The sequence below is a fragment of the Pseudoliparis swirei genome, chromosome 6 (assembly GCF_029220125.1).
Source record: "Pseudoliparis swirei isolate HS2019 ecotype Mariana Trench chromosome 6, NWPU_hadal_v1, whole genome shotgun sequence".
In the NCBI taxonomy this organism is placed as follows: domain Eukaryota; kingdom Metazoa; phylum Chordata; class Actinopteri; order Perciformes; family Liparidae; genus Pseudoliparis; species Pseudoliparis swirei.
The window spans coordinates 11,513,016-11,538,620 of record NC_079393.1 but is presented as its reverse complement, the minus strand read 5'-3'; the positions used below and the strand labels follow the sequence as shown (position 1 = coordinate 11,538,620).

General features: G+C 41.0%; 6 protein-coding genes across 13 annotated transcripts; 2 read left to right on the top strand and 4 right to left on the bottom strand.

Annotated features, from left to right (window-relative positions):
• Positions 1-93: 93 nt before the first annotated feature.
• Positions 94-5,524, top strand: chid1 (chitinase domain containing 1). The gene is made up of 12 exons (XM_056417370.1): positions 94-483; positions 691-834; positions 1,876-2,008; positions 2,093-2,137; positions 2,242-2,348; positions 2,431-2,492; positions 3,143-3,232; positions 3,338-3,439; positions 3,578-3,727; positions 4,398-4,478; positions 4,560-4,602; positions 4,699-5,524. The coding sequence occupies exons 1-12, from the start codon at positions 370-372 to the stop codon at positions 4,795-4,797; spliced, it is 1,170 nt and encodes a 389-aa protein (XP_056273345.1). The 5' UTR covers positions 94-369; the 3' UTR covers positions 4,798-5,524.
• gatd1 (glutamine amidotransferase class 1 domain containing 1) lies at positions 5,074-7,146 on the bottom strand. 2 transcript variants are annotated; one of them, XM_056417374.1, is made up of 7 exons: positions 6,991-7,142; positions 6,651-6,727; positions 6,311-6,416; positions 6,110-6,217; positions 5,942-6,033; positions 5,758-5,851; positions 5,074-5,664 (listed from the first exon to the last, which is right to left on the bottom strand). In XM_056417374.1, exons 1-7 carry the CDS (start codon positions 7,037-7,039, stop codon positions 5,549-5,551), a joined length of 642 nt encoding a protein of 213 aa, XP_056273349.1. In that variant the 5' UTR covers positions 7,040-7,142; the 3' UTR covers positions 5,074-5,548. The 2 variants fall into 2 exon arrangements, with proteins under 2 accessions (XP_056273349.1, XP_056273348.1); XM_056417373.1 differs by having other exon boundaries at positions 5,074-5,851; positions 6,991-7,146.
• Positions 7,147-7,219: 73 nt separating this feature from the next.
• cd151 (CD151 molecule) lies at positions 7,220-11,793 on the bottom strand. Of its 2 annotated transcripts, XM_056417371.1 has the most exons (9): positions 11,628-11,749; positions 10,649-10,733; positions 9,909-10,100; positions 9,170-9,244; positions 8,701-8,721; positions 8,317-8,421; positions 8,009-8,164; positions 7,842-7,928; positions 7,220-7,699 (listed from the first exon to the last, which is right to left on the bottom strand). In XM_056417371.1, the coding sequence occupies exons 2-9, from the start codon at positions 10,730-10,732 to the stop codon at positions 7,643-7,645; spliced, it is 777 nt and encodes a 258-aa protein (XP_056273346.1). In that variant the 5' UTR covers position 10,733; positions 11,628-11,749; the 3' UTR covers positions 7,220-7,642. The 2 variants fall into 2 exon arrangements, with proteins under 2 accessions (XP_056273346.1, XP_056273347.1); XM_056417372.1 differs by lacking the exon at positions 8,701-8,721 and having other exon boundaries at positions 11,628-11,793.
• Positions 11,794-11,910: 117 nt separating this feature from the next.
• Positions 11,911-20,442, bottom strand: cracr2b (calcium release activated channel regulator 2B). Of its 6 annotated transcripts, XM_056417830.1 has the most exons (18): positions 20,377-20,442; positions 18,203-18,492; positions 18,012-18,123; positions 17,788-17,932; positions 16,804-16,950; positions 16,599-16,689; positions 16,415-16,507; positions 16,161-16,339; positions 15,328-15,399; positions 15,202-15,256; positions 14,218-14,297; positions 14,004-14,121; positions 13,656-13,782; positions 13,484-13,565; positions 13,197-13,311; positions 12,874-12,993; positions 12,672-12,748; positions 11,911-12,167 (listed from the first exon to the last, which is right to left on the bottom strand). In XM_056417830.1, the coding sequence occupies exons 2-18, from the start codon at positions 18,488-18,490 to the stop codon at positions 12,083-12,085; spliced, it is 1,986 nt and encodes a 661-aa protein (XP_056273805.1). In that variant the 5' UTR covers positions 18,491-18,492; positions 20,377-20,442; the 3' UTR covers positions 11,911-12,082. The 6 variants fall into 6 exon arrangements, with proteins under 6 accessions (XP_056273805.1, XP_056273802.1, XP_056273804.1 ...); XM_056417827.1 differs by having other exon boundaries at positions 16,161-16,507; XM_056417829.1 differs by having other exon boundaries at positions 12,874-12,981; positions 16,161-16,507.
• A 362-nt stretch (positions 20,443-20,804) lies between these two features.
• On the top strand, positions 20,805-23,764 carry tmem138 (transmembrane protein 138). Its single transcript, XM_056416748.1, has 5 exons — positions 20,805-20,885; positions 21,419-21,917; positions 22,693-22,864; positions 23,011-23,086; positions 23,167-23,764. The coding sequence occupies exons 2-5, from the start codon at positions 21,790-21,792 to the stop codon at positions 23,277-23,279; spliced, it is 489 nt and encodes a 162-aa protein (XP_056272723.1). The 5' UTR covers positions 20,805-20,885; positions 21,419-21,789; the 3' UTR covers positions 23,280-23,764.
• A 149-nt stretch (positions 23,765-23,913) lies between these two features.
• tmem258 (transmembrane protein 258) lies at positions 23,914-25,580 on the bottom strand. Its single transcript, XM_056416749.1, has 4 exons — positions 25,496-25,580; positions 25,075-25,184; positions 24,247-24,375; positions 23,914-24,154 (listed from the first exon to the last, which is right to left on the bottom strand). The coding sequence occupies exons 1-3, from the start codon at positions 25,496-25,498 to the stop codon at positions 24,249-24,251; spliced, it is 240 nt and encodes a 79-aa protein (XP_056272724.1). The 5' UTR covers positions 25,499-25,580; the 3' UTR covers positions 23,914-24,154; positions 24,247-24,248.
• Between the last annotated feature and the right edge of the window lie 25 nt (positions 25,581-25,605).

Genomic DNA, 25,605 nt, shown 5'->3' with positions numbered 1-25,605 from the left:
CTCCGGCGACACTGCCGCCTAACGACTCGGATGACGTCTCGTCACTCACGCGCGCACCTTTTATTTTGAAAAACACGCAACGCGGAAGTTACCCAGCTTCGTTGACGCTCCGAAAAAACACGTTGTGCTAAGTTGTCACTCAAACTGGCAGAACCCGCCCGACCGTCAGAACCAGGTCGTTCATCATACATGTTGTGTGTCTGCCGCTTTGCCTCGTTGTGCTGTGTGACTGCCACGCGAGGCGGGATATGCTGGTTTTTAATCGACCACATCAATCAAGAAGGGAGCGCGTGCCACTACAAAACCTGCCGACTCTGAGCTAACCCGTTCTTATATTTAAGAGTTAACTGCGTTTTTGTTGTTGTTAAAATGAGAAATACATCATTCCTGCTGCTGCTCCTGCACGCCATCTCATGCTGCGTGTTGGTCAGTGCCACTCTCTCAAAAACTGATGCAAAGAAGTCGCACAAAGCTGTGGCTGAGGTGAGTTTAATGTATATGTTCCAACTTCCGGTCTATACCATGGACTGGGTGTGAGCTGTTTCATGCTGTCACTGCAGGGCATACCAGTCCTCTGTCGCCCTGGCATGCTGCTGGATTGGCATCATGCCCTCATGTCCTCATGTCCACTCATGATTATGTTCCACCTGTCCCTGAAATGTGCTGTTTTCATTTGCTCTCACTGTTTAGGCATCTCCAGCTGAGCTGTCTGTGCTGGAGAGAGGCCTCGTTGTGTCGGACCCGTCCTGGAAAGACATAGTGAAGGAGGAAAAGAGACACTGGGCTCAGATCAAGAAAACCTTTCAAGGACCGGTGCTTGGATATGTCACCCCAGTAAGTCACTGACATGTTTACTTCCTCCCTTGTTGCTGTTCAGCGTTGGACGACACAGCGTTAAAGGATATAGACTATTTCAAGTCGGTTTTATTGCCACACTCGCACGCCCATATGTGCAGCGGAAGTGTTCGCCGCTGTGGTTTTCTTCCTCGCCAAACTGGCTTGACGGTGAAGGCCTGTGCACACCTTCAATTTATTGGAGACACTAAAAGACTAACTTTGTTCGAGACAAAAACATTGGTTCACTAAGGATTCACGGAGAATGAATTGGTAACTGCCGTGATATTAAATTTATCATTGAACTCTCTTTTCAAGCACAAATGCCAAATATTTACTGATGCCAGGTTCTCTACAATAAAGATGTAATGTTTTCATATGTCTTATATGATGGTACATTTAGTGTCTGAGTATTTTGATGCTCTTTTTGTTCCTTATATTTTCCGAGGTGATGATACTGAACAATGAAAATGATTTCCACTTCTGGCCCTTAACTTTAGAAGTAACCCTCTTACTTTGCTTATGTATTAGGACGTAAAAGAGGAATGATTGTAGCGACCGATAGTTCTTTCAACATGCGTGTAGACATTTATGTGTTGACTTAACCCTTGTGTTGCCTTAGGGTCATTTTGACCCGACTCAATATTACACCCTCCCCACGCCTTTGGATTAATTTGACCCCATTCAATGTTTAATGTCGGTGTTCTTTCGGTAGTCAACAAACAAACATAAAGTGCCTCACACTTAAACTTGGAAAACAATATTAATTCTAATAATTTTCTGGAGGTTTTAATTGCTGTCGTCAAATTCAACCCAAAGGGTAAAATATGTTAGTAAATATAAAGGTAACAGGAGGGTGAAACATTGAATCGGGTCAAAATGACCCAAAGGCGGGGGGAGGGTGTAATATTGATTCGGGTCAAAATGACCCGAAGGCAACACAAGGGTTAAGACACTCTTGAATCTTCTCTTTTGTGTGTACAGTATGTTGTTTTGACTAAATATCTATAAATTGCATGTCTTACTTCTCTCATCCTCCAGTGGAATTCCCATGGTTATGATGTTGCCAAAATATTTGGTGCTAAACTAACTATGGTGTGCCCAGTCTGGCTTCAGCTGCACCGACGAGGAGCGGAAACCTTCGAAGTTACAGGACTCCACGATCATGACCCAGGTAAAGGATCCACGTCACCAATGGTCAAATGTAAGCTGTTTTCTAATGATTAATGTACATAAAGGAGTCTTTTTGTCTCTCCAGGCTGGGTCAAAGCTGTACGCAAGTCGAGTAAAAAAGTCCGGATGGGTGAGTAGACCACAACTCATATCTGTTAATGTATGAAAGTGTTTTCAGATGAGACTCTATTGTTTGGTCCTTCGTTTGAGATGCTTCATTTTCTTTACCCTCAGTGCCTCGGCTGTTATTTGACGGCTGGTCTTACCAGGACTACTTGCATGTGATGGAAAGTGAAGATGAAATTGAGGAGCTGGGAATTGAGTTGGTGAATGTTGCAAAGGTAAGTAGGTGTTGTGTTTAGCTTTCACTCCCATGCAACCGTGTGTGTCCGGAGTCCGTCTAATGAAGCTGTGGCCTTGCAGACTGAAGGTTTCGATGGTTTCACGTTGGAGCTGTGGAGCCAGCTGGGAGGTAACAAAAGGAAGTGAGTTCTTCTGTTGACACATCTGTATCTGACCATCATATACAGGACTGTCTCAGAAAATTAGAATATTGTGATGAAGTTCTTTATTTTCTGTAATGCAATTAAAAAAACAAAAATGTCATGCATTCTGGATTCATTACAAATCAACTGAAATATTGCAAGCCTTTTATTCTTTTAATATTGCTGATTATGGCTTACAGCTTAAGAAAACTCAAATATCCTATCTCTAAATATTAGAATATCATGAAAAAGTATACTAGTAGGGTATTAAACAAATCACTTGAATTGTCTAATTAACTCGAAACACCTGCAAGGGTTTCCTGAGCCTTGACAAACACTCAGCTGTTATAAATCTTTTTTTTTACTTGGTCTGAGGAAATATTAAAATTTTATGATAGGATTTTAGAATTTTCTTAAGCTGTAAGCCATAATCAGCAATATAAAAAAAAATAAAAGGCTTGCAATATTTCAGTTGATTTGTAATGAATCCAGAATGCATGACATTTTTGTTTTTTTATTGCATTACAGAAAATAAAGAACTTTATCACAATATTCTAATTTTCTGAGACAGTCCTGTATATGTATTTTTTTTAATCTGAGGTGATGACAGAAATACAAAGAAACACATGTGTAAAATCTTTTCTGTGCAGGGAGCTGGTCCATTTGGTGAAACACATATGTGAAACTTTGAAGGCAAAAAGATTAGACTGCATTCTTGTCATCCCACCTGCTGTGACAAGGTGAAATAAATTGGTTTTCCTTCAGCGCCTTCAAAAGAAAATGTAAAAGTACACTTAAATTGGTGCTGACTTTCCTTTGTTTGTTTCCTTTTCCACCACTATCAGTGACGGCCAGCCAGGTATGTTTGGCAGGGAGGAGTTTGAGGAGTTGGCCCCGGTGGTGGACGGATTCAGCCTCATGACGTACGACTACTCCAGTGGTGCCAGGTGAGTCACAGACAAGTGATGGCCATACATGCATTGTGGCAGCAATGGGAATGTTTCAGGGAATGGACATGAGTAGAGTAACAGACAGCTACAAGAAGATGCACAGCATTAATGCTTTTTTAAAATGTTCTTTAATAGACCGGGCCCGAGCTCCCCCCTCCCCTGGGTGAGGGACTGTGTTCTCCAACTTGCTCCCAACGCTCAGTGGAGGCAAAAGATCCTGCTTGGACTCAATTTGTATGGCCTGGATTTTGCAAGCCAGGGAGCAGAGCCAACCCTGGGAGGAAGGTGAGACAGTACTGTGACTACTGCTGTAAAACCTTATTTACATTTTTAGCAATTACATTTTTAGATGTTTCATTCTGATTTAGCGTTGTGGCAAACAGTCAACATCCCAATGGATTGCTTAAAAAAAAAGTCTAAATAGATCAAAGATTATTTTATTCTACACTTTAGTCTTCTGTCTCTAAACCTGCTGCCTATTTTATCCATAATGCAATGGGAGCCGCTGACAGTTCAGTTGTAGATTTGGGTGTGTTATGCAAGTAGCAGTTTGTCAAGCCACTAACATCAACCAGTGGGGCGGGCAACAAAGATCTGATAAACTTCTTTCCAACTCCACACACCAGATGTTGAAGTCTGTTACATCCATGGAATTTCCCATTTAAAGCCCCTGAAAGCTTTAAAATAACTGTTTTTCAAAATAAAATACTCATGAACAAATAAGCAACAAAGTCAAAGTTTAGGGGAATAAAACCGCCAAATAACTGTGGCCCGGCAACATCCACGCAACTGATTTAAACTGATCGGTTTTCCCAAGTACATGACATCACTCATTACCAAATAAGAAACAAAAAACACTTTCAATTATTGTTTGCTTATTCCGTGTGAAATTGGCATTTAAAAAAAAGCACAGATCCTTGAACGTAGTCTTAAATCTGTCTCTGATTTCCTGTAGGTACATCGAGATTTTGCGAGAACACAGGCCAAAACTTCTCTGGGACGAATACTCTGCAGAGCATTATTTCAGCTACAGGAGGTACTGATTAAATTACACGAAGTGAAAAATTAATTGCTGGAATTTTAACAGCATCTTTTAACTATTTGACATTAATTTCAGGAGCAATGCCGTTAAGCATGTGGTGTACTATCCGTCATTGAAGGTACGTCTTATGCACATTTTAAGATCATTAAAGAAATGTTTTCCTTATGTTAACTGCTACATGGGAGATTAACATTTTTTATTTACTTTTTTACAGTCGCTCTACCTGAGGATCTCTTTAGCGACTGAACTGGGAACAGGGATTTCCTTATGGGAATTAGGACAAGGACTGGACTATTTCTATGATCTCCTATAAGAGTTGGACTTGATAGAGAAGACTGTAGACTTTGGACCAGCAGCACATGGATTTTACTTTCTTTTTTTTCTTTAAACACAGCACCAAACATTCGGGAGCTATATGCAGCTAAAATGTTTCTGTTTTACAAGTTAGGGTCACATAAACTGAAACGAGCCGTTGACAGAATTTGGTTAATACTCAACTTGTTTGAGGGTCATGAAAGTGTTGAAATCCCTTCTACATGAACAAATGCCATATTTGTTGACTCAAACAATACTCACAGCAGACACAAGATACTTCAGTATGTTTTTATTCCTCATCATTGATGGTATTGTGGAAAACAATTCAATTTGTACAGTTTAGTCAAAGTGCAGTGACTCATCTCCCTTCATCAACAGAGGGTGCATGATAATCAATATCTATAACGTTGAAATGAAAGGTTATTTTCTCTCTCGTTCACTGACCAGACATCAGCAGCCTCTCCTCAGTCCAAATCCCAAAAAATCTGTTCTTTTGTGCACACACATATTTCTACTCTTGGGTGCAGCTTTGCTTGCTGTGAATCCTTCTGACTTCCTCAAAACTGCATCTGCTTTTGATATTTGATTATGTTCATAATAACAGCATTGAGAAGTTGTATTTACAATGTTGCCAAACATCAGTTCTTACCCAGCATCCGAGATGAACGTTTGTTTAATTACATGAATATAAATGTCGAACAACTAAACAGTTGAATTTGAATGCTCCTGATGTTAATTTGTTTCTGTTCTTATTTTGCACTGGAGAGCAGGATTAGGTTATTTACAGCAAGTGAGGTTGACTGCATATTCTGGCCAGTTATTAAGTGTCTGTCTATCACGACATGCACAGCATCTTCTTGACTTGCTGAAAAACGAAGACATACACATGAAAGGATTTTTGTAATTTTTTTTAACGCCAAATAAGTATTTACCAAATTGTCAGTGCAGGTCAGCTCACCTGTGTATGATCCACCACTGTCTTTCACAAAGTCTTCCACAACCAAGGGCAGGTTGGCAAAGTCAGGTCTCCGCACCAGTTCAAACACTGACGGCTTTGACAGAAGCACTTACTGTTAGTACAGGCATTACCGCATGAAGATATTTATGTAAATTGCCCTCATGTTTACTCGAGGAAGACTAACCCCTGTTAAGCTGTAGCCATTGAAGATCCACCGCTGTCCCTCAGTGGCACAGCACAGCGCCGACACGCCTTGTCCCACTGCACAAACAGGCTCTGCATACAGAGACGCAGACACATGCATTACACACCGACTGCTTTAAAATACACTTTTAAAAAGCCTCACACTCACTTTGGTGAGAGATGAAGTGTGTGAGGATGCGGTGCAGGGAGCCGCTGTGTGCCAGGTCATTCGGCGCTCCGGGACAGTCCGGGATGAGCAGCACCTGGTACCGAGCACCTGAAGAGGGTCATCGTGACACAACTGAGGAGAGTCCAACCAATGGCACACATCAAAAAACAGCCAAAATGACCATGAAATAAATAACCTCACCATCTATAGATTCAAGTTTGGCGGGTGTTGCGTAGGGTTTCAGGTTGAAGTCCTGCACCCATCGAGCAGTGCTTTCATCAACTCCTACAAAGTCTATTGGCTTCCCCTGCAATTAAAAGAAACCCTCGATGAGGACAAGCTCTTCCTCTGTCCTCAGTGCGGAAGTTTCATAAACTCTGGTTAGTTAGACACATCAACATGTTAAATTTAATTAATCACAGCAGTATTTTATATCATAATTTTACTTTTAGCCCGAAGTAAATGATGAAGCTTTTTTATTAGCACTGTAGAACAATACTTTTAAGTGGTTTATTTGTTCACGTAGGAAAAGCCTCCTTACCCCAGGTGTGGCTGTCTGCAGATTAAACACGGAGGCACAAAGGCTGAAGGACTGATGGAATGACGTCGCTGACACACCTGGAGAAAGAGACACCTGATTAGACAGCTCTTCTGCAGCAGAAACACGTCGCCTGGTTGTGACGCTAAGCTAGCTCTAGCAAGCGACGTTGACCAGAGCTAACACGTTAATTAAAATCAATTAACGGTGGCTGAGCTCCAATTCTCACACAACTGTCTGTGAACTCAGCACTGCACTTTATCACATTAATTAACGTCACAGTATCACTACTATTTGACTATAGCCTAACGTCACATCAACTCGCACGCGCTCATGGACCCACCTTGAGGAGACGCACTCGCCACAATCAAACACGTGGGTTTTGCAGACATTTCATTTATCTTCGTGTTCCCTCACTAATAAATAGATGTAGCTTGTTTGAAACGAATAAGAAGATAATTGTGGGTGAAATCATTCAAGAGAAATCCGCGAGGAGGAAGTAATGTCAGCTGACAACAACATCCGCTGTCGGATTTCAGAATAAAAGTTCACTGTCACAGAAATACAACACATTCATTGTGAAAAAAAGCTTTTTTACTTCAGCAAACAAAACATTTTTTTTAATACTCATTATTTAGTTACAATTTTGGTTAACACTGTGATGCATGAAAAATATATATATATTTTCAAATGTAGCCACAGCCTTCTCATATTGATCTGCTCTGTACAATGTGTTTTTAGCTCATCTAAGTTAATCCAAACATAATAGTAATATAAAAAGGGACGATATTTAAAACATGTAATGCTATTTAAAAATAAAAAAAACCATTTCTGTTCATCTCGTGTGTGCGTATTTTGAAAAATCATATAATGTGAGTTAACAGGTTCACAGCATCCAGAACTGTATACATAACTTGGTTATTAAAATACGTATAACATATTTTACAATTTATGATGTGACACATTTTGCGATATTAAAACAAAGTAAAAAATCATTATGGATCTTCTTTCAAATTTTGATAAAGGCAGCAAGTAAACATCATCCCCACAAGCTGAAATAAAAAAGACACAAGAAACTTGTTAATTCCACACTGCACCTAGAAACAATCATTGATCACAGTTCAGCTGCTGGTATTTTCCACAACATTAAAAGAGATGTTGATGTCAATGTGTACTCAGTGTTTAGTGCTTTACCTGTAGAAATGCAATCCCAATGCCCACTGCACCGATAATATACAACTGACTCAGGATGAACTCCTCTAACTTCATAATGCAGCCTCCCTGGGAGTACAAGACAAAATAAATTAAGATACTGTTATGATTTAACAACTATTCGCAGCCGAAGGGACATGTCTCCCTACCTCCACCTTGTAGATGTTGGAGGGATGGTCCCTGCGTCCGCAGAAGTTACTTGGACTTTTACAGCAGCTATCAGGAACAAGCCGCTCATTCTCTGCTGACTGGATCCACACACAGTCTGCCCAGTCTGAGGAGTTATGACTGCCACAACATTTAAACTGAGAGGGAGACGGTGAGAGAAACAAGACGAACAATGTATGAGGGAAATTGTGATTAACACTGAATTGTATTCACATGCAGGCTAAAGGAGCCACGCTGTCATTGATCAGACTGACACAGGTGATTTAAACATTTAGTAGCACTTCTAGACCTCCTGCTGAAGTTTATCCACCGCCTGTGTGATGCTCTCCTCCCCCGGCTGCTGGTATTTCTGCTGCATTGTCACCTTCAGATTCTGTCTCATCTCCTCGTCCAGCTGTGAGACAGAAAGCTGCACTTCAGTGGTACTCAGGAGAAAATCTGTTATCTGTTAATCTCCTCCCATCAATAAAAATAGCTATATTTTGTATATAAATATATATATAGTCTTAGAGCTCCTCTGACTCCACTCCCTGCTCCACATGAGCATTCTTCACATTCATACAGAAATAAAGATAGTGTTGTTGCTTGACTGACAATGTGTAAACAAGCCATTAATATCATCCTGTTCGAGAAACAGTTTGATATTAAATGGAAACAGTTGGCATCAGATTACCTGATAGCAGAAAGGGAAACACTGGAGCAAGAAAAGGGAGGAAGGAAGAGAGGTGTGAGAAAGATAGAAAACAAGACAAATGTAGAACATGCACAGAGAGGCATGCAGAGAAGATTTCAGAGCAGAAAATGCAGCAGCTGAGCCATTTCCTGGCTGGTAAAAAAAGAAAATAGAAATAGAAATGGACAACAAGGAATGGTGTTTGAAATCACATTACGCGATTGTGGAATGACAAAAATACACATTAATTATACATACAGAAAAAAGGGAGTGTCAGGTTTGTAGTTACTGCAGTGAAATTTAAAATAAATGGTGACTAGAATACAAAACATACTATCAGCGTAAAATCACACGCTGTATCAGAATTTGATATTGATATGAATAATATCTATTGATATGAATAATATCTGTCACTATCTTTCTATCAAATATTTACAGCAAGAAAAAAACACAAGTTAAAGCACTTCACCTCTTGGTAGGTAATGTAAGCCAGCACACCAGCAATGACTTCCAGCAGGAAGATACCGAGCAACAAGACCAGATACTGTGGAGGAGGGACATGAAATAACAAAGAACACAGCTGTGAATAAACTGAGGGAGAAAAATATTAATCTCTGCATGTTTCAAATATCTTTTATGTATATTTAGCTAAAATACGAAATGATACGACACACTTATAATTATTGAACATCACTGTGCATGACACAAATGAGGTTAAATGATTAAACTCATGACAAATGTTGTGTTGAAAATGCAAATAAAAATGTCACAGAGCTGGTGCAGTTTAGATTCTGCATGATATCCTCTCACTTGCGTCTATCTCACACACTCCTCAGTCCAAGCAGCCACTTCCGATGCCCTTCATTCCTCAAGCATGAGCCGCACTCTAAATTTAAACTCTTAAAGACACACTCTGCATGGCTTTGTCTGTTATATGTGACAGTCATGCCTGTCTGACATAATGAGCTGCCCTGAATGCAGGCGGACGGGACAGAAGGTCACTCAGAATTAACTTTCGAAGCACGCCGACTCAGACCGGGCTGTGTGTGTGTGTGTGTGTGTGTGTGTGTGTGTGTGTAAAAACAGGAACTCAAAAGGGCCTTTACTTGGTTTCTTAATCCACATCATTCAATGGGGTTCCTGCTTCAGTGGAGTGAAATAAACACGTGTGTGTCACGGGGCAGTGCTTTGTGTCTGATCCATCCTACCACAATCAAAAGACTCTTCTTCTCCTTCAGAGTGGCGCAGCATCCGATGATCCCCGTCACTATCACAATGACCCCGGCAGCTATCAGGATATAAGCTGAGACTGAGTAGAAGCTGGAGTTCAATAAACTGATGTAGTCGCTCTTTTCCACCAGAGTCCACACGCCGACTGCCAGCACCAGCCCTCCTGCCAGCTGAAAGAACCACCGTCATCAGCTTCACTCCAGCCAGATGCTCATATCAAGAATGCACATTATGTTTTGCAGGCTATTAAAATGTGCCAGCAAACAAGACAACGTCTTTCTCTTTGCCCGTTAGCCTCAAGAGACGTTCATGCATCCGAGTGCATATACTTGGTTATTCAAGTTGGTTATACAATAAATGTTGTTTGAAGATTTATTATAGGATTGTCTCTGAAGAATTTCTTGTAACTTTTTGTCCATTGGAGTCAAGACATTATACCTTAAATGTAGTCTATAGAAACTATAGGGCACATGATTCTATAGAATATACATAACATAGAAGTTGGTTTTCTGACCATGAGAAATAGAGCTGTGAAGTGATTCCGTGTTGTAAATATCTGGCATCTGAAGCAAACATTACATTTAACATGTATGTAAAACTACTAAAAATACTACTGCTAATGTTAGTATACTGTCCTTATCACAGTAGTCAGTAGAGCTGAGAGACAACAGAGAGACGGTGGTCTTCATTACAGATACACTCTTCCTTATTAACTTACCCAAAAAAGAATATTAAAAAGAAAAAGTAGATATTTCAGACAAATGGTCCCACAGCCGAGTGGTTTTTCCCCCTGAGCTTCCATTCTGAAATAGAAACACGTATACGTTAGTGAACTGCAGGTTTGTGTCCACTCTGGGAGTTTGACCTGAAATACTTTCTGCACAGCTGAATCCTCACCTCGAGAAGGAATACAAGATGCTCAGAGAGCAGGTCATACCCTCCAACACTTATGTCATACTATAGTGAGGATTATGATCATTCAATATATCTTCTCTATTCTCTCATGATTAGCAATATCCTCTTTCAGTCTACTTTAGTTCCACGTTTGGGGTAACAAGATGATTGAATGGGTGAAGTTCAAACCCACACTGGGCATACATTACATTTCTGACATGTTATTAAGGTTTTATATGTGTGTTTTGCTTTGAATGAAAATAAACAATGAAAATTAAATGTGGTGCGTTTCAAACTTGGTGGTAAAACAGCAGTAGAAAGAGCTCAAAGATTAAATAAAATGTGTTTTAGGGAAAACATACTTAAGAGTGTCACTCACATGTCATCCAGCAGTCTCTCTCTCTCATATATATATATAATCCAAGTAACTTAACCTGATCTTTTTACATGCAAGTGATATACTGTCGACTATTAGCGCTCGATGTTATGAATTTAAAGTCTGTTTTTATCCTGGCCTGAACTGAACTTTCCTATGCTTCTATTTTAAGAAAGGTTGTGACTGAGCATCATGACATATGTTTAGTTTTGGCATCAGTGAACATTATTTTATACAGAAAAACAAAAACAAATCAAGAAATAGGACATGAGAAATGCTTTTTTTTTTTAAAGCCGTGAGACGATACTCTACGTGTAAATGTGATTGTCCAGCAGCAAAACAACATCTCATGTCCATAAGAGTTATTTTTAACGCATTGTGTCATGGAAAAACTGCTCTCCCTTTCCGCTGAGACAAATTCCCCTACCTGATTTTAGATGGTGGGCCCCGAAGGATGTAGATTATCGGGGTAATGTCTTCCCAGATCTCAGCAGCCCCGGTGTCAGCGTGCTGCCGTCTATGAAGGTCAACTGCACCAGCGCTGGTTCTCAGTTGACACTCTGACCAGCGCCTCCTACTCAAGGGTCGGTACTCTTTTGGCTCGATGCTCTACATGGGGGACGCGGCTGCCCCCAGCTGGTTTCTCACGCATATGAGCTCCAAAACAATTGTGCAGCTTGTAAAGAAGGTGTTCAAAGAATATCACAAAATAAGACTATACAGCAACAACAACAAATTGTTGATTTTATTATAAAGATCCAGAACAATGGTGATACTCTTCAGTGAATTTGTTCTCAGAACAATGCTGATGTTTGTGTCTTCAGAGGATGCCGGTGACCTTAGGACGCGGGGCTGCGAGCTCAAAGCCTCTTTGTCCTGCGTTCATGGGCAGCAGCCTCCCGGGGCCAGATCCTCCGTCAGTAAAAGTGCATCTTCACATTGGCGATCATGCCGGGAGACTAACATCCTGAAAGGAAGAACATTATTGAATCATTGCACAGCAGAAGCCACAACATGTGTCATTTATACAGTTGATCCTGCTGCCTGGCTTCATTTCATTCTTATGTCAAATCGTAGCATTGTAATGATAATACGATGTTGGATATCACTTTACACTGAATATCTTTCAGGTTTTGGACTGCCTGTCAGACAACATAAGCCATCTGAAGACATCATGCGAGGCTCTGGGAAAATGTGACGGGAATGTTTGACTTTTACTGGGATTTGATCAACTTGTTACAACACAATACAATTCAAAAGCACCACAAACAATCAACCCTTAAAATGACTATGAAGTTGAATGAAAACCTCTTGAATCACAATAACATTCATGAAGGTCCAACTGCTGTATTAGACTGCATACCTGATGAACTGGTAAGGGAGTGTATTTAAGCCCAATGACAAATTGTGCCAACCATTTTGCAGGATCCAGAAGATGTGAATGACAAATAATAGAAATTAGATGCCTTACCCAGCTAGAAAAGTCATCAGCTCCTCCACGTTACGTCCAGTTTTTGCACTGCACTCGTAAAACGAAGCTTGGTGCTGCTGCATAAACAAGAAAGTAAAAAAAAAAAACCATTTCATTTCATTTACTTCAAAGAAAATATTGTGTTGTTCCACTGTGAGTAAATCACTGTGGAAAGTAGTTTGAATATTCAAATGTGCCTCACATCTGCGAGTCTCTGCCCTTCCCTGGTTTTCACTTCTCTGCGGCGATCCCCTGCCAGATCCAGCTTGTTGGCCAGCAGCATCAGGACCGCGCGGTCACCCACCTTCTCCTGGGACAGACACTTTAGTATTAGTGTAGAAAACTGAAGGTGAGCAATGCTATTACATCATCCACACAGACATCAGACAAAGATAACCTCAAAAATAAATAAATAACATCAGCTGGCATTAGTGCGGCTTGGTCGTCAATCAGCTGCATGTGTATTCAAATTCCATTAAATGGTTTTGCATGTTGTTTTCCATCCATTGCACGGCACCTGCTCACCTTCACAGAGTCCAGCCACGCTCGCACAGCAGTGAAGGAGGAGGCATGAGTTATGTCATACATGGCAAGGATTCCGTCAGCTTGGCGGTAGTACTGCTCAGTTACACTGCGAAACCTGAACAGGAATAAGAAAAATTACACCTAAAAAGAGGAAAATTGATTATCAGGTGGCAAAATAAATAAATAATAATACAGCTAAGAGCCTAAGACTGTATAATGTAAAATATGAAAGGCCCCAAAGAAGCACACGGTTGGTAAACAGGTGAATACACTACGATGCATCCGACCTCTCTTGTCCTGCAGTGTCCCACAGCTGGAGGGTGATGACGGTGGAGCCCAGAGTTAAAGTCTTCATCTTAAAATCGATAGCTAGAAGCAACATAGACCCTGTGATGTCATACTTCACTTATACATGCACTGAGGAGCAGGTCAATCAGCGTGAGACTAAGAAGAGCTCACCGACAGTAGCGTCCATTTTACTGTAGAAGAGTCCGGTGCAGTACTGCTGGATGAAGGAGCTCTTACCAGCGCCGGAGTTACCCAGGAAGACCACCTTGAACACTCGCTGTGGACTGACGAGTGTCCTCTAGGATTCAGGTAAAGGGACCAAGCTCAACAGTAAGACATCATGGTCATGTTCACGTCGTCTCCGATGAAGAGGAGGCAGCAGCTTTAATCTGTGCTCCTGACAGTGAAGAAGCCTCAGAATAGTATCCTCATCATTAAAAGGCATCCAGCTGCTGCTGCTGTATAATAATATTGAAGAATTTTGGATTAATGCATTTGTAAATGTAATATGTTGCCTACCTGAGTTTGCACCTGTTCAACATCTTCACACACGACTCTAGAGGACGGCTGGCGTCTCTTGGATAAGTTTGGGACCCCCGTGTCTTTGTCCTGTTCCAACTCCGATGAGCTCAGCTGTCTTCAGAACCCATGAATACACACCATGAGTTGCTTCCTCTGGCAACCGCCTCACATTACTGCAAACATGACATCAGATGCTGCACGCGACACAAACCTTTTCAGCAGCTTGTCTTGCAGGACGTAGTGACCTAGAGTTGACCCTTTCTTCAGCAAGGGCGTTGAGACGTTTGGATTCTACAAGGTTTTTGGGAGAAGTGAGGCAGAAGAAATGAGTAGCATTAAGATTTTTATAATATACGTTGTATATAGTATAAATATATGGACGTGCTATGGTAAATTTTCAAGGAACATTACCTGTATTGTTTTTAGATATACCAATTGTTGCACAAGTGGAAAATATGTTAAAAAGAGGCAAAACATTCATCAAATAGTGACATTTATTCTGCTACAAATTCGTTAAATATCACAATCACTTACGAGCAATACATTTGTTTGATTATAATTTGCACTGAAAGACAGAAAATACTAGAAATATACGTGGTGTTCATGTGTAACGGTCCGTGCAATTACTTGTTCAGAAACGTTGATCAAGTGAGCGGATAGTTCGTGCAAAAAAACACAAACAAAAACAAAAACATAGTTACCACAGTTAGGGTAGAAAAGCCATATATATATATATATATATATAAGAAAGTGGATTAGACAAAGGAGAACCTAATAATAGATTGCGACTCCTTTATGAATTGTGATAAACAAAAAGCTTTATTAGTTTGGTGAATACTGACAGACTTTACTTCATAAATAGTGCTTTCATCATATCATTCATATTTAAATTGGTACAGGTGGAATAAATGTCTATCCAAAAAAATATTTCACTTCACTGACTAAATCTAAAAAAACCAAAAAAAACATTGCTGACAAATCCAAAATGGGGTCAATGAACACATGTTCAATCAATAACCCACAAATAACAGCTACCCATATAAATAATCATTGTCCAGAGGAAGGAATGAAGCACGAAGCCATTCCAAGACTTAGCTTAGGTTGGATAAATCTGCTGCGTCCACGGGGTACAAAGGTCCTCACTGAGATAATAATTGAGAGGCCGAGGAGGAAGGCCAGAGCGACTGTGACTAACCATCTTCTGAGACTGTTGGACATCCTTCTCATCTCGCAGCCTTTTGTTCATATCCCTAAAATAAAGAGATCATGGTGAAGAACAAACATCCCACTGCTGATGTAGAGAGTGGCGGTGTCGCTGTACCTCAAGAGCTCCAGTTGTCTGAAGAGACTGTCCTTCTCTTTCTGCATGTTCCTCGACACCTGAATCACGTTTCTACAGTCAAGGAAACCAACTATTGTTAAAGGGTGCTCTTTATTTCTTCTTATCGTCCACAAATCCCAGGATATGACCAAAACCAACAGAACATGGATTATTATAAGAGCGTTGCCTCTGTAATCAAAGCCCGATACAACTTGTTAATTCTTCAAGTAGATTATTAAAAGACATAAAATGAGCCACTCTGTTTATTTTGAGTGTACCACACAAACACTGTCCTGCTGCCATAAATACACTAGAAAATACCAAATGTGTTTTAATCCACAACAAAAGTTGTTTACAACAAAAACACGACTTACCTTTGAGTACAAGCTGACAGTTACAGGTCAGCTGTCAAGTTTATTATGCAACCACCTTTTTCTTTAATGAAACAATATATTTTTGAACGTTGAGCCTTTGTATAATATGCTAGTATGTAAATAGATGAGCTTGTGTATGAAGAGCTCATACATTGTTGATGTTTTTATATTTATGTTAAGCACTCTGAACTGTTTTTGTATGACATGGTGGTATGCAAATACATTGGAATTTAATATTTAGAAGTCATTTTAAAGAAATAATTATTCAGTAGGGACAAATGTGGCTGCGTGGCACAGACAAGCAAGCTCTTATTTATTGAGTGAAAGATTAAAACATTGTTAGTTGTCTTTTATTTGGATTTGTTGAAAAAACAAATCCTCTTAACTCCTTGTATTCTTGCAAATATGATCTGACCAGCTGCCAGGGCAGGAACTCTGGTTCTGGTGCGGTCCACTCACCTCTGCCTGGCCACTTGCTCCTGGCCCTGCAGCAGGCCGAGCTCAGCCAGCGCGGCCTGCAGCTGCTCCCTGCTGCGCTCCACCTGCTCCTGGAGCTGGAGGTTGAGGCTGCGCAGCTGCTGGTTCTGCTCCTGGATGTTTGACTGTTCACAGCTCAGCTGCCGGACTCTGGTTTCCAGCTTCGGACAAAGACGGGTCTCATTCATTAAACTCAAACTCTTCAGGAGGAGCGGCGGCCCGATGTGGACGTGTACCTCTCTCTGTCTGCTCAGCGAGTTCTCCAGCTCCTGCTCACGCAGCTTCAGCTCCTCCAGTTGTCTTCCTCTCTGCTTCTGTCCAATACTGTCCTTGATTTCACAATAGATGCATTAAAGGCTATTATGAGGATCACTTGTGTGAAACGGCACAGCGTCTGGTCCAAATAGCACAAGTATGTACCTGAACCAGACGTTTCTCTCTCTCCTCTCGGATTTGGTTTTCCATTTCTCCGTATATGGACCGAACCACCTCATCATGTTCAATCTCCCGTCTGAAGCACACAATAAATGATTTTAGACATCTCAACGCAGTGGGAATCCTCACAGCTGAATAGGGCACAATGAGTTGCTCCACATTGCAGCAGACAGCGGGAGGAAGCTGTGACCTGCGTAGAGCTTGTTCCAGACTGTCTCTCTCTCTGAAGGAGTCCTGTAGATGCGACACTGCGTGGATCAGGACGCCGTCCAGGGCGCTCAGCAGCTCCGGCCTGTCTCTCTGGAGTTCACACCACAGAGACGAGAGCTCCTGCTGACTGACGCACAACAAACAACTATTAAAGCAACGAGGACGTCTCAGAATCACTCATTTACGTCACAAAAAGGTTTTTAAAAACAAACTGTTCATATACTATCTATCTGAGTATCAAGCTTCTAGTTTTCTTGGTTCCTATAAAGGTTATCTAGTTTAAAGATTTGCACAAGAAACTAATAGTTTACATCTTTACATAAATCCCATATATATGCAAAGTTGTATCAAAGTGGCAAAGAATAGCCCTGAAATAAAACTACTGTTTAATATTTTCATATGGGACTGCTGGGACAACGTACCGTTACTGTGGATATTTGTCGTGCGTATTCACTTCTTTAAGATCATTTCCTTATCCATGTAAAACGTGCCTTACACATTAACACCTCACTATCCTTCAGCTGCTCATAACTTGGCAGATATTTATATGTAACATATTACACATAAAGCAAACAAGCTATATTAGCATTCATACCATCTTAACCGTGTGCCAATATTTGAAGATAAGCTTTGCTAAAACATCTGCGGTCTAATTCCAGTCGTGCAATGAATCAAACCTTCATGAAAGGTCACGTTGTTGTGAGTCTCGGGACATTTGTATTCAACTTCATGGTAACATTCGAGAGTGCAGTTTGAATCGAATTGCATTATCCTACGTTTCTACCATATGTTCCGTCTTCTTTTTGGTCAAAATGTATGAAAATAAAAGGAAGGGTGAATAACAGAGCAACTGCTTCAGTTTTAGCCATCGGTCTACCTCCCAAACTGGAAGATGAGTGTAGAACTCATGGGGAAACACCTAGTGTACAGTCTGATGGGAATGCCTTGATGCCAGTGATCTTACTCCTTAAACAGTGTGTCCGCTCCCAGCTCCATCAGTATGTTTACAAATCGGACTGCAACGGGGTCCTGGGAGGAGTCCACCTGGTCCGTATGTTCGGCTTCGCTTTGACCCAGTTCAGTCGAGTCCTCCAGCCCCATCAACTCACCTGCGGAGACGCACAGAGGATTCGGGTCACACGGTGGCTCTCCCCGTCGTGGATAATGGTTTCAGACCACAACACTTACCGAGTCCTGTGTTGAACTCGACAGGAGTGAGGAATCCGTTGCTGTCTCGGTCCAGACTATCAAACACCGTGTCCAGCTGTTCAGGGGACAGAGACAACTCCACCTGCAGCCTCTGAACAGAACAATATGGACACTTTACCCCTCTACAATCGGCCTGACATTTATTTTCTTCCACCACGCCAGCTGCTTACCTGCATGTCCCACTTTGTGATGAAGCCCTTCCCCTGTTTGTCACACAGCACAAACAGCTCTTTGGCCTTGCCCATGGTCTCTGCCTTTGGGCTTCCTGAACCTGCCTCTCTGGCTCTGGGGGAAGCCCGTGGGCTACAAACACCCTGGCTGGGGCTGGGGCTCCCAGCCGATAGGCCTCGCAGTCTGGGGCTCCCAGCTGATGGGCCTCGCAGTCTGGGGCTCACTGGTGCAGCCTCACCGCTGCCTTGACCCACCAGCACTTCGTCATCATTCAGCCACTTCGACATTACTGCACACGGGAAGACAACTGTGGATGGGGAGTTGGTGTGTATTGTCTTGTACTTGTTGACCTCTTGGTTTGGCATTGCATGCTTTCAGTCTGTATTTGTCATGAGAAGTAGAGCCGAGCGACGAAACACAACAAATAATTGGCAACTATTTTGATAAATTATTCATTGAAAAATTATCAAACATAAATAGTCAAACAAAAACGCCAAATGAGATGATTTCCAGATTGTCTTTGTCAAATATCATTGTAAACTCATGATCTTTAAATATTTTACTCTTTTTCCCATCAAGAGACGATATTTAACGACATCCTGTGGTCTCAAGGAGGTTGTGATGGGAAGATGTTCCCCTATGTTGCACCTTCCGCCAAAAAAAATTCCTCGTTTGTGTAAAGATTCCTGGCAATAAAACTGTTTCTGATTCTGATTCTGATTCTATGTATGACACTCTAAAAACTAAACCAATTGAAAGATTGTTAATGATAAACAGGATTTCTGGATGCCACCAGTCTGAGACATAATCGGAGACATTCACTTTTAGTTTCTTGAAGAGCACGAATGAAAAGACACTTTGGAGCTGGTCTCTTCGTGCTGCCAGACGTTGTGAGCTGTCCTGCAGGTCCTCCCTTGTCAAACATGAGGTGCAGAACCACTCCGCTGTGACTCGACACCGTATCTACAGCTGCTGTGATCATGTGGCTGACATGTGGACACTAATTAAGATTTGAAAGATGTCTGAGGTATCCAATACGATGCCATGTTATTTTTATACAAAATATGAATATCTAACGACAAGGTAACACATAATTAAATATCATTAATGCTTAGCTTCATGCAGCACATCCAGTTGCCCAAAGGGTTTATTTAGAATAAATAGGATGTGGTGTCACTGCGTCATGTCTTGAGCTCCAGGATGTGTTGAGGGTAAAAAAACAGAATGGTATCATGTGAGAAGAGTTTCTGTGTACTCGAAGGGGAGGGCGGATTGCCAGGGGTGAGGAGATGCAAATAAAACATTTGCAGTTGTTCACTCTTTAAGGACTACATGGGAACTAGTGCTCAGTTTCTCTACGGACTTTCATAAAACTGTGATTTATAATACCAGCATCACATATTATCAGTCTTCATGAGGTTAGATGGCATTGCTATTACACAGCAAGAACATATCCACATAAGTCATAGTTAGAAACTGAGATGTTTCTAGAGATCTTCAGGTCAAGATGCATTCTAAATGGAAATCTGTTTCAGTGTTAATTTAAATATGACTACCGCTCCTTTATAACCCTGCAGTCAATAAATCTATGATCATAAAACCTTGAAAATATGAACTGATAATGGCAAATAAATCTAATTATTTATGATCTAAGAAAGCATACTCTCGGATAAAAGACTATGTAAACATATGTTAAGGATTTTTTATGCAGAGAGCCAAAGGTCAAAAAAAACGTATACACACCAAACATATTTCACACGGTTGGTGTGTGAAGCAAGGAGTCGCTCACATTCAGGGAAAGCGACTTCACACAGTATACAACATGATATCGGTTACAAACTGTCAGTCAAACTTATACTAGACTTCACAGAAAGCGCTTTCGGAGAAATGTCAACATGAGACAAGACTGATACGTTGTGACATTCAGATAAGCGTTTTGCGACTGTACCAAACACATACTTGGCTCAGAAACCTATACAGAGCAGGAAATGGCTTATTTGTGACCAAATTAGAAGCATTAACGTCAGCTGCTGTAATCAGAAAGGAAAGAGAATGAAGTAACTCCTACATGTATAATTAAAGAACAAAACCTCACACTCCCGTTAGTCGCTGTCGTTAATGCATCATAACGGAAAGAGTAAACATAAACTTATCGATCTTTGAAATTACTTACGTTATTGTATTCCGTGTAAATTCATCGACGTTGCAGAAACGGTGACGACTCACCCACACAGCTTGCTGGACGCAGGTGTCTGCTACCTTTGATCAGCTCGCAGTACTTCAATCACGTAGTACTCGCGTTCGCCGCTGGGTGGCAGTAAGCGTCGCATGTGATGCACGTTTACCGTAATAATCGATGTAGCTCTCGAATTGAAGACCAACAGTCGTCCATGTCCCTCCTCCACCCCCCAAATATCCATTAGTTGTTTTCCCATTCACATGGCAGCTACGTGGAGTAAATAACAGTCACTGCAAGTAATACACCGACAAAAAATTACCGTTAACTCTTTTGAATTTTTTGGAGGAATATTTGTTGAACATGTACGTCTGGTATTACGGTAAGTAAGTGGCGTTACCATGGAATTCACGGAAATACATGCTGGAAAATAGGAGTTGCCGCTCCAAGTGAGCAGTGTGGCGGTTCTTCGGGACGAAGTTTCACTCCTCACACGTTTCTTTCTGGTGAGTAGGTATTACGTGGTATTTGTGAAGTCGACTTATTCGACAGTGAGCACTGCAGTGTCAATGTTGTGATGGTGAAAATAGCAAACGTGTCTGGAGGGAGTTCCTCGAAGTTAAAGCCCGAGCTGTGCACCGCCAGCCCAGATATCTGATGTTGTGGAAATGAGATTGAAAGACAGTTAGTAGCTATACTTACTATATTACGGTCTCCGTGATTATCCGCTGCCAGGATAACTTGAGCTATACCGTCGTAGACGACGTTAACGTAGGCGCGTGGAAAGAAATAAACAACAAAGAGATCCCGCCAATGTGAGTGGTGTTCACGTAACGTTAGGAGAAATGAACTTCGTCCACGTTTTGACCTTTCCATGCTTACCTGTGTTTACTGCTAATTTAGCTCCCTGCGACAGACACCCTATTTTACATCACCACCTCATCTGCAGAGATATCCGGAGGATAAACGAGTAACTGCTGTGTCACTCCTTCTACACCACACGCTGTTGTTTCACAGCTTTTCTGTTTCTTCCTCCCAGGACATGCAGCATATAATGAGATTCTCTCCATCAACCATGTCAGCATGTCCGATCTGCAATGTTGGACTGCCTGCAATCATCACCAAGTACCCTTTTCTGGGAGGACAACAATCAACATGTTTATGAACAGAGGGACAACCTGGTGTGACGAAAACCTAAAGCAACAGAACATTTCAGGGAAAATCCCCCAGTTTCTTACGATGCGGAATGGACATGTTGTGAAGCCAGTACCACCCGTCTGCTTTTAGACCACTGCAGTGTTTAGTTGTTGTACTCTAGTATGTAGAGGCAGAATCCAAACCCAATAGACACGTCAGCATCAAGTACCTGTGTTTTGCACGTGTGAAGAGAAGCAGCATCTGCCCCTGAAGATGCTCCAGGCTGGTAACTACTCACTGGTGCTGCTGATCCAGCTGACACTGTTGGCCTATGACCTCTTCGTCAACTCGTTCAGTGAACTCCTGAGAGGAGAGCCTGTCATCCAACTAGTGCTTTTCATGTAAGTCATTGAACCACGTCGAGTCAGCTTGTTAAAGTCAAAGCATTTACAACTCTGGATATATCTTCTGACATGTGCGGACTTGCTGTGTTTTATTCACTTTATGTCATTTATCATATAGTTTATACTTCATATAATAATACATTAGAATCGGTATACAATTAAGTCTTATTAGGGAGAGATGGACTAAAACCAAATGTGTTAAGGCTGAAAATAACAGTAATTTAGGATGAATAAACTAATCCCCCAATTGAATTGATTAAAATGGCAGCATGCATTTAGAATAATTGACCAATATATATATATATATATATATATATGATTCATAAGCTCACAAACATATTCATTTTTGTACTTGCACTTTGTGTGGTTTATCATCCTTGGGGCTGTACATTTAAATTAACGTACTTTCTCAGTAACCGGTAATCTCAAAACTCCACTTCACTGCACGTTTAATTATTTGCAATGCGTCAGCAGCTCTGATATCTTTAGTATAATAACTATAGACCAACCATTTATATTATATTAACTGTCATTACAAAATATCTTGGCCAGTGAATGAAGCCTCGTCATAACTCCAGCACATTAGTTTGAGTTGTCAGTAGCCATACTTCATTAATTATACATATAAGACCGTTGTTTAGAAACCTGGTAACATACAAGTCTTTCACAATATCCTCTCTGACATGGTCACATGTATTTTTCTTTTGTTATGCGTTGTTCGCACCATTAATAACCGCTATTACAAATGAACCAGTAAAATGTGTGTCTTTAGCATCCAGGACATCGCCATCTTGTTCAACGTGATCATCATTCTGCTGATGATGTTCAGCACCTACGTGTTCCAGGTGGGCCTGGTGTCTCTGCTCCTGGAGAGGTTCAGGGCTCTGCTGGTTTTATCCGCTCTTTACCTGACGCTCAGCATCTGCTTCCACTGCTGGGTGTTGGTAAGCTTCGTCACACCACCTGACACCTCCATGTCAAAACTTTCACATTTTTACATCCAAGTAAAATACTGATAACTAATGTATTCGTATATAGTAAATGTAGAGAATTTTGAGCCATACAAACTGGTATTATCTTTTTTTCCTAGAACCTAAGATGGTTCGAGTCAAACAGTTTTGTTTGGACAGATGGTCTTCAAGCCCTTTTTGTTTTCCAGAGAACAGGTACTTGGTGGATTAATTCGGAGGTGCACTTTCCATCGCAACTAATCTATTCATGTAACTGTACTTCTTTCTGTTAACAGGGGCAGTGATGTATTACTACTTGTACAAACGAACAGCAGAGTATATGGGAGACCCGAGGCTGTATGAGGACTCTCTGTGGCTTCGGGATGCCTTTGCCAGAGCTCGTCAGTGAAAGAGAATTTTGAGATTTCATGAGGCATAAAGGGAATATTTTCATGTAAAAAGAAAAACAAGCTACGGATGAAGCACAGTCTAAAACAGTTTGTGTTTACTGGCTTTATGTAGCCAATCAGGCAATTAGTTAAATGGTTTACAGTGACGGGTTACCCAACCACGGTAGTATTGCATTAAACAGGATTGTGAGTTAATCTGTGAGGCCTTTGTAATTTAATTTGAATTGGAGACAACTTTGGAAGAATGGGAAGTTTGTTTTGATTCATGCTAATGAAGGTTAATTAACTTGTAATTGTTATATTGGAAACGCTCTGTTCTTCCACACAGAGGAAACGTGTTGATTTATTTTTGCCTTATGGTTAGCATGTTGTTTACATGGTTAATGTCATTTTAATAAGCCAATTTCCTGTGAATCCAGTTGTTTTTTTAGTTGGGATCTTTGAAAAGTGTTCCCACTGTTTTTATTAAACAATCCTTCTCTAACCCCAGTGTATTCCTTCATTAGTCACTATTGTCAGACAACCCGTAGAAACTGGCTGCTCTATTTTTAACAAAGATTAATCAGGGATTGGGGTTTCAGTGCGTCAAAATAACTTTATAATCTCAACAACACAGATCAAGTTCCAGTGAACTTCAGGTCTCATCTCAACATTTTATTGTGCCAATCTGTGATCCATGGATTATTGCATTTGTCAGATATCAGGTTGAAAAAAGAAAGACACTAAAAGTTATACAAATCCTCTTTACTTGTGTCAAGAAAACCAGTCCATAAGATCCCAAAATGTCAGTGCAGTCCAATTAAACCATCCATGTTGTGTTTGATGTCCTTCGTTCCAATGGAATGTGGTGTTGTTTGAAGTCAGTCACATGAAACTGCAGGAAACAAGAGAAACAAAGTTATCCACTACAAAACAGTTTTAGTGATTACAAATGAAAATGTGACCTAAATAAGATTTTAAATGTACCTTTATACATAGATGCCAACCCAGAGTAGAAGGAACAGCACGCCAAAGCCCATGAAGAGGGACGCCACGAGGGAGATCAGCAGCTCTTTGTAGACGTCCCTGGTGTACTTTGTTGACGTCACCTCGTAGCTGATGAGAAGTTAAGGGCCAACTCAAAACAAGTACAACAGCCAAGCTTCCTGCTGTGGAGCGTAATCTGATCAAAGTAATTATATAATTCTTCATTACGGTGTATCATATACATCCTGTGTTAGTTAATTGACATTTACATAAAATCACTGATAAAGACAGTGAAAGATCTGCAAAAATAGAGTACAATGCAAACGGGTGTGTTTTACACCAGTTTACTGTCATAAGCAATAAGAAACAAAGATTTCACAGACTTCATCTTCATCTTTGTTCCAATCATAGCTTTCATTTAGTTTAACATGTGTGTGAGCCTCCTCATGTTTCTTGACTTATACTGTAATACTTACTCAGCTATTAACTATGTTGTGTCTTATTCTTATCAATTCAAATGATAGCTGAATTATGAAACTAGTAATAATTCCAACCGGTTTAAATGTCACAATTACTCAAATGACTGGAAACCAGTGTCTTCCTGGAGGGTTGGGGGGAAACAAACATCTAGAAACCTATTGCATGGTTGTGCTTAATGAAAAAAACTTAGCTTGACCACAACATGGACAGACACGGACATGACCCATAACTTCATCCTGTAGGTTTTTACTGCAGGACACGTATTCATAGTACCCTAAAGGTGTCGGGTATGACCCCCACTTTACGGTAACTACACAGTGTTCTGTGAAACACGCATTGAAAGGATACACGAAGAACCAGGCAGTGAAGAACATGCCGATGGCCAGAAGGACAACAGTGAGATGGGGGAACACAGCCGGGTTCACCGGGCTGGTGTATCTGGTCATAGCCTCGAGTTCCTGAAGCCACCGCAAGGAATGTAAAACAATCAGGTTAGATACACGTACATTAAAACATATATCTCAACTTTATACCGCAATCATCGCGCATACCGCGTTGCATCAGTGTGGAAACACACAGAGCGGCTAAATCTGTGTGAGTTTGACACGAGAAGCTAATGTTGCTCTGCTCGTCTGCAAACCCGCAGCGACACGAAGCACACAGGACACGCATCGTTTGGAGAGTGAAAGTGTGAGTAACGCGGACAGATAAACCGTGTGTCTGTGTTCACTAATGTCTGAACTTTTATAAACGAGAGAAGCATTCTTACCATTGTTGTAATGATACGGAGCTCCTCTTTCTGTGGTGCAAGATGATAAGGCCACGTACTGACTAGCACTTCCTGGTTTATTTTCGTGACGTACAGATCACGTGGTTCTC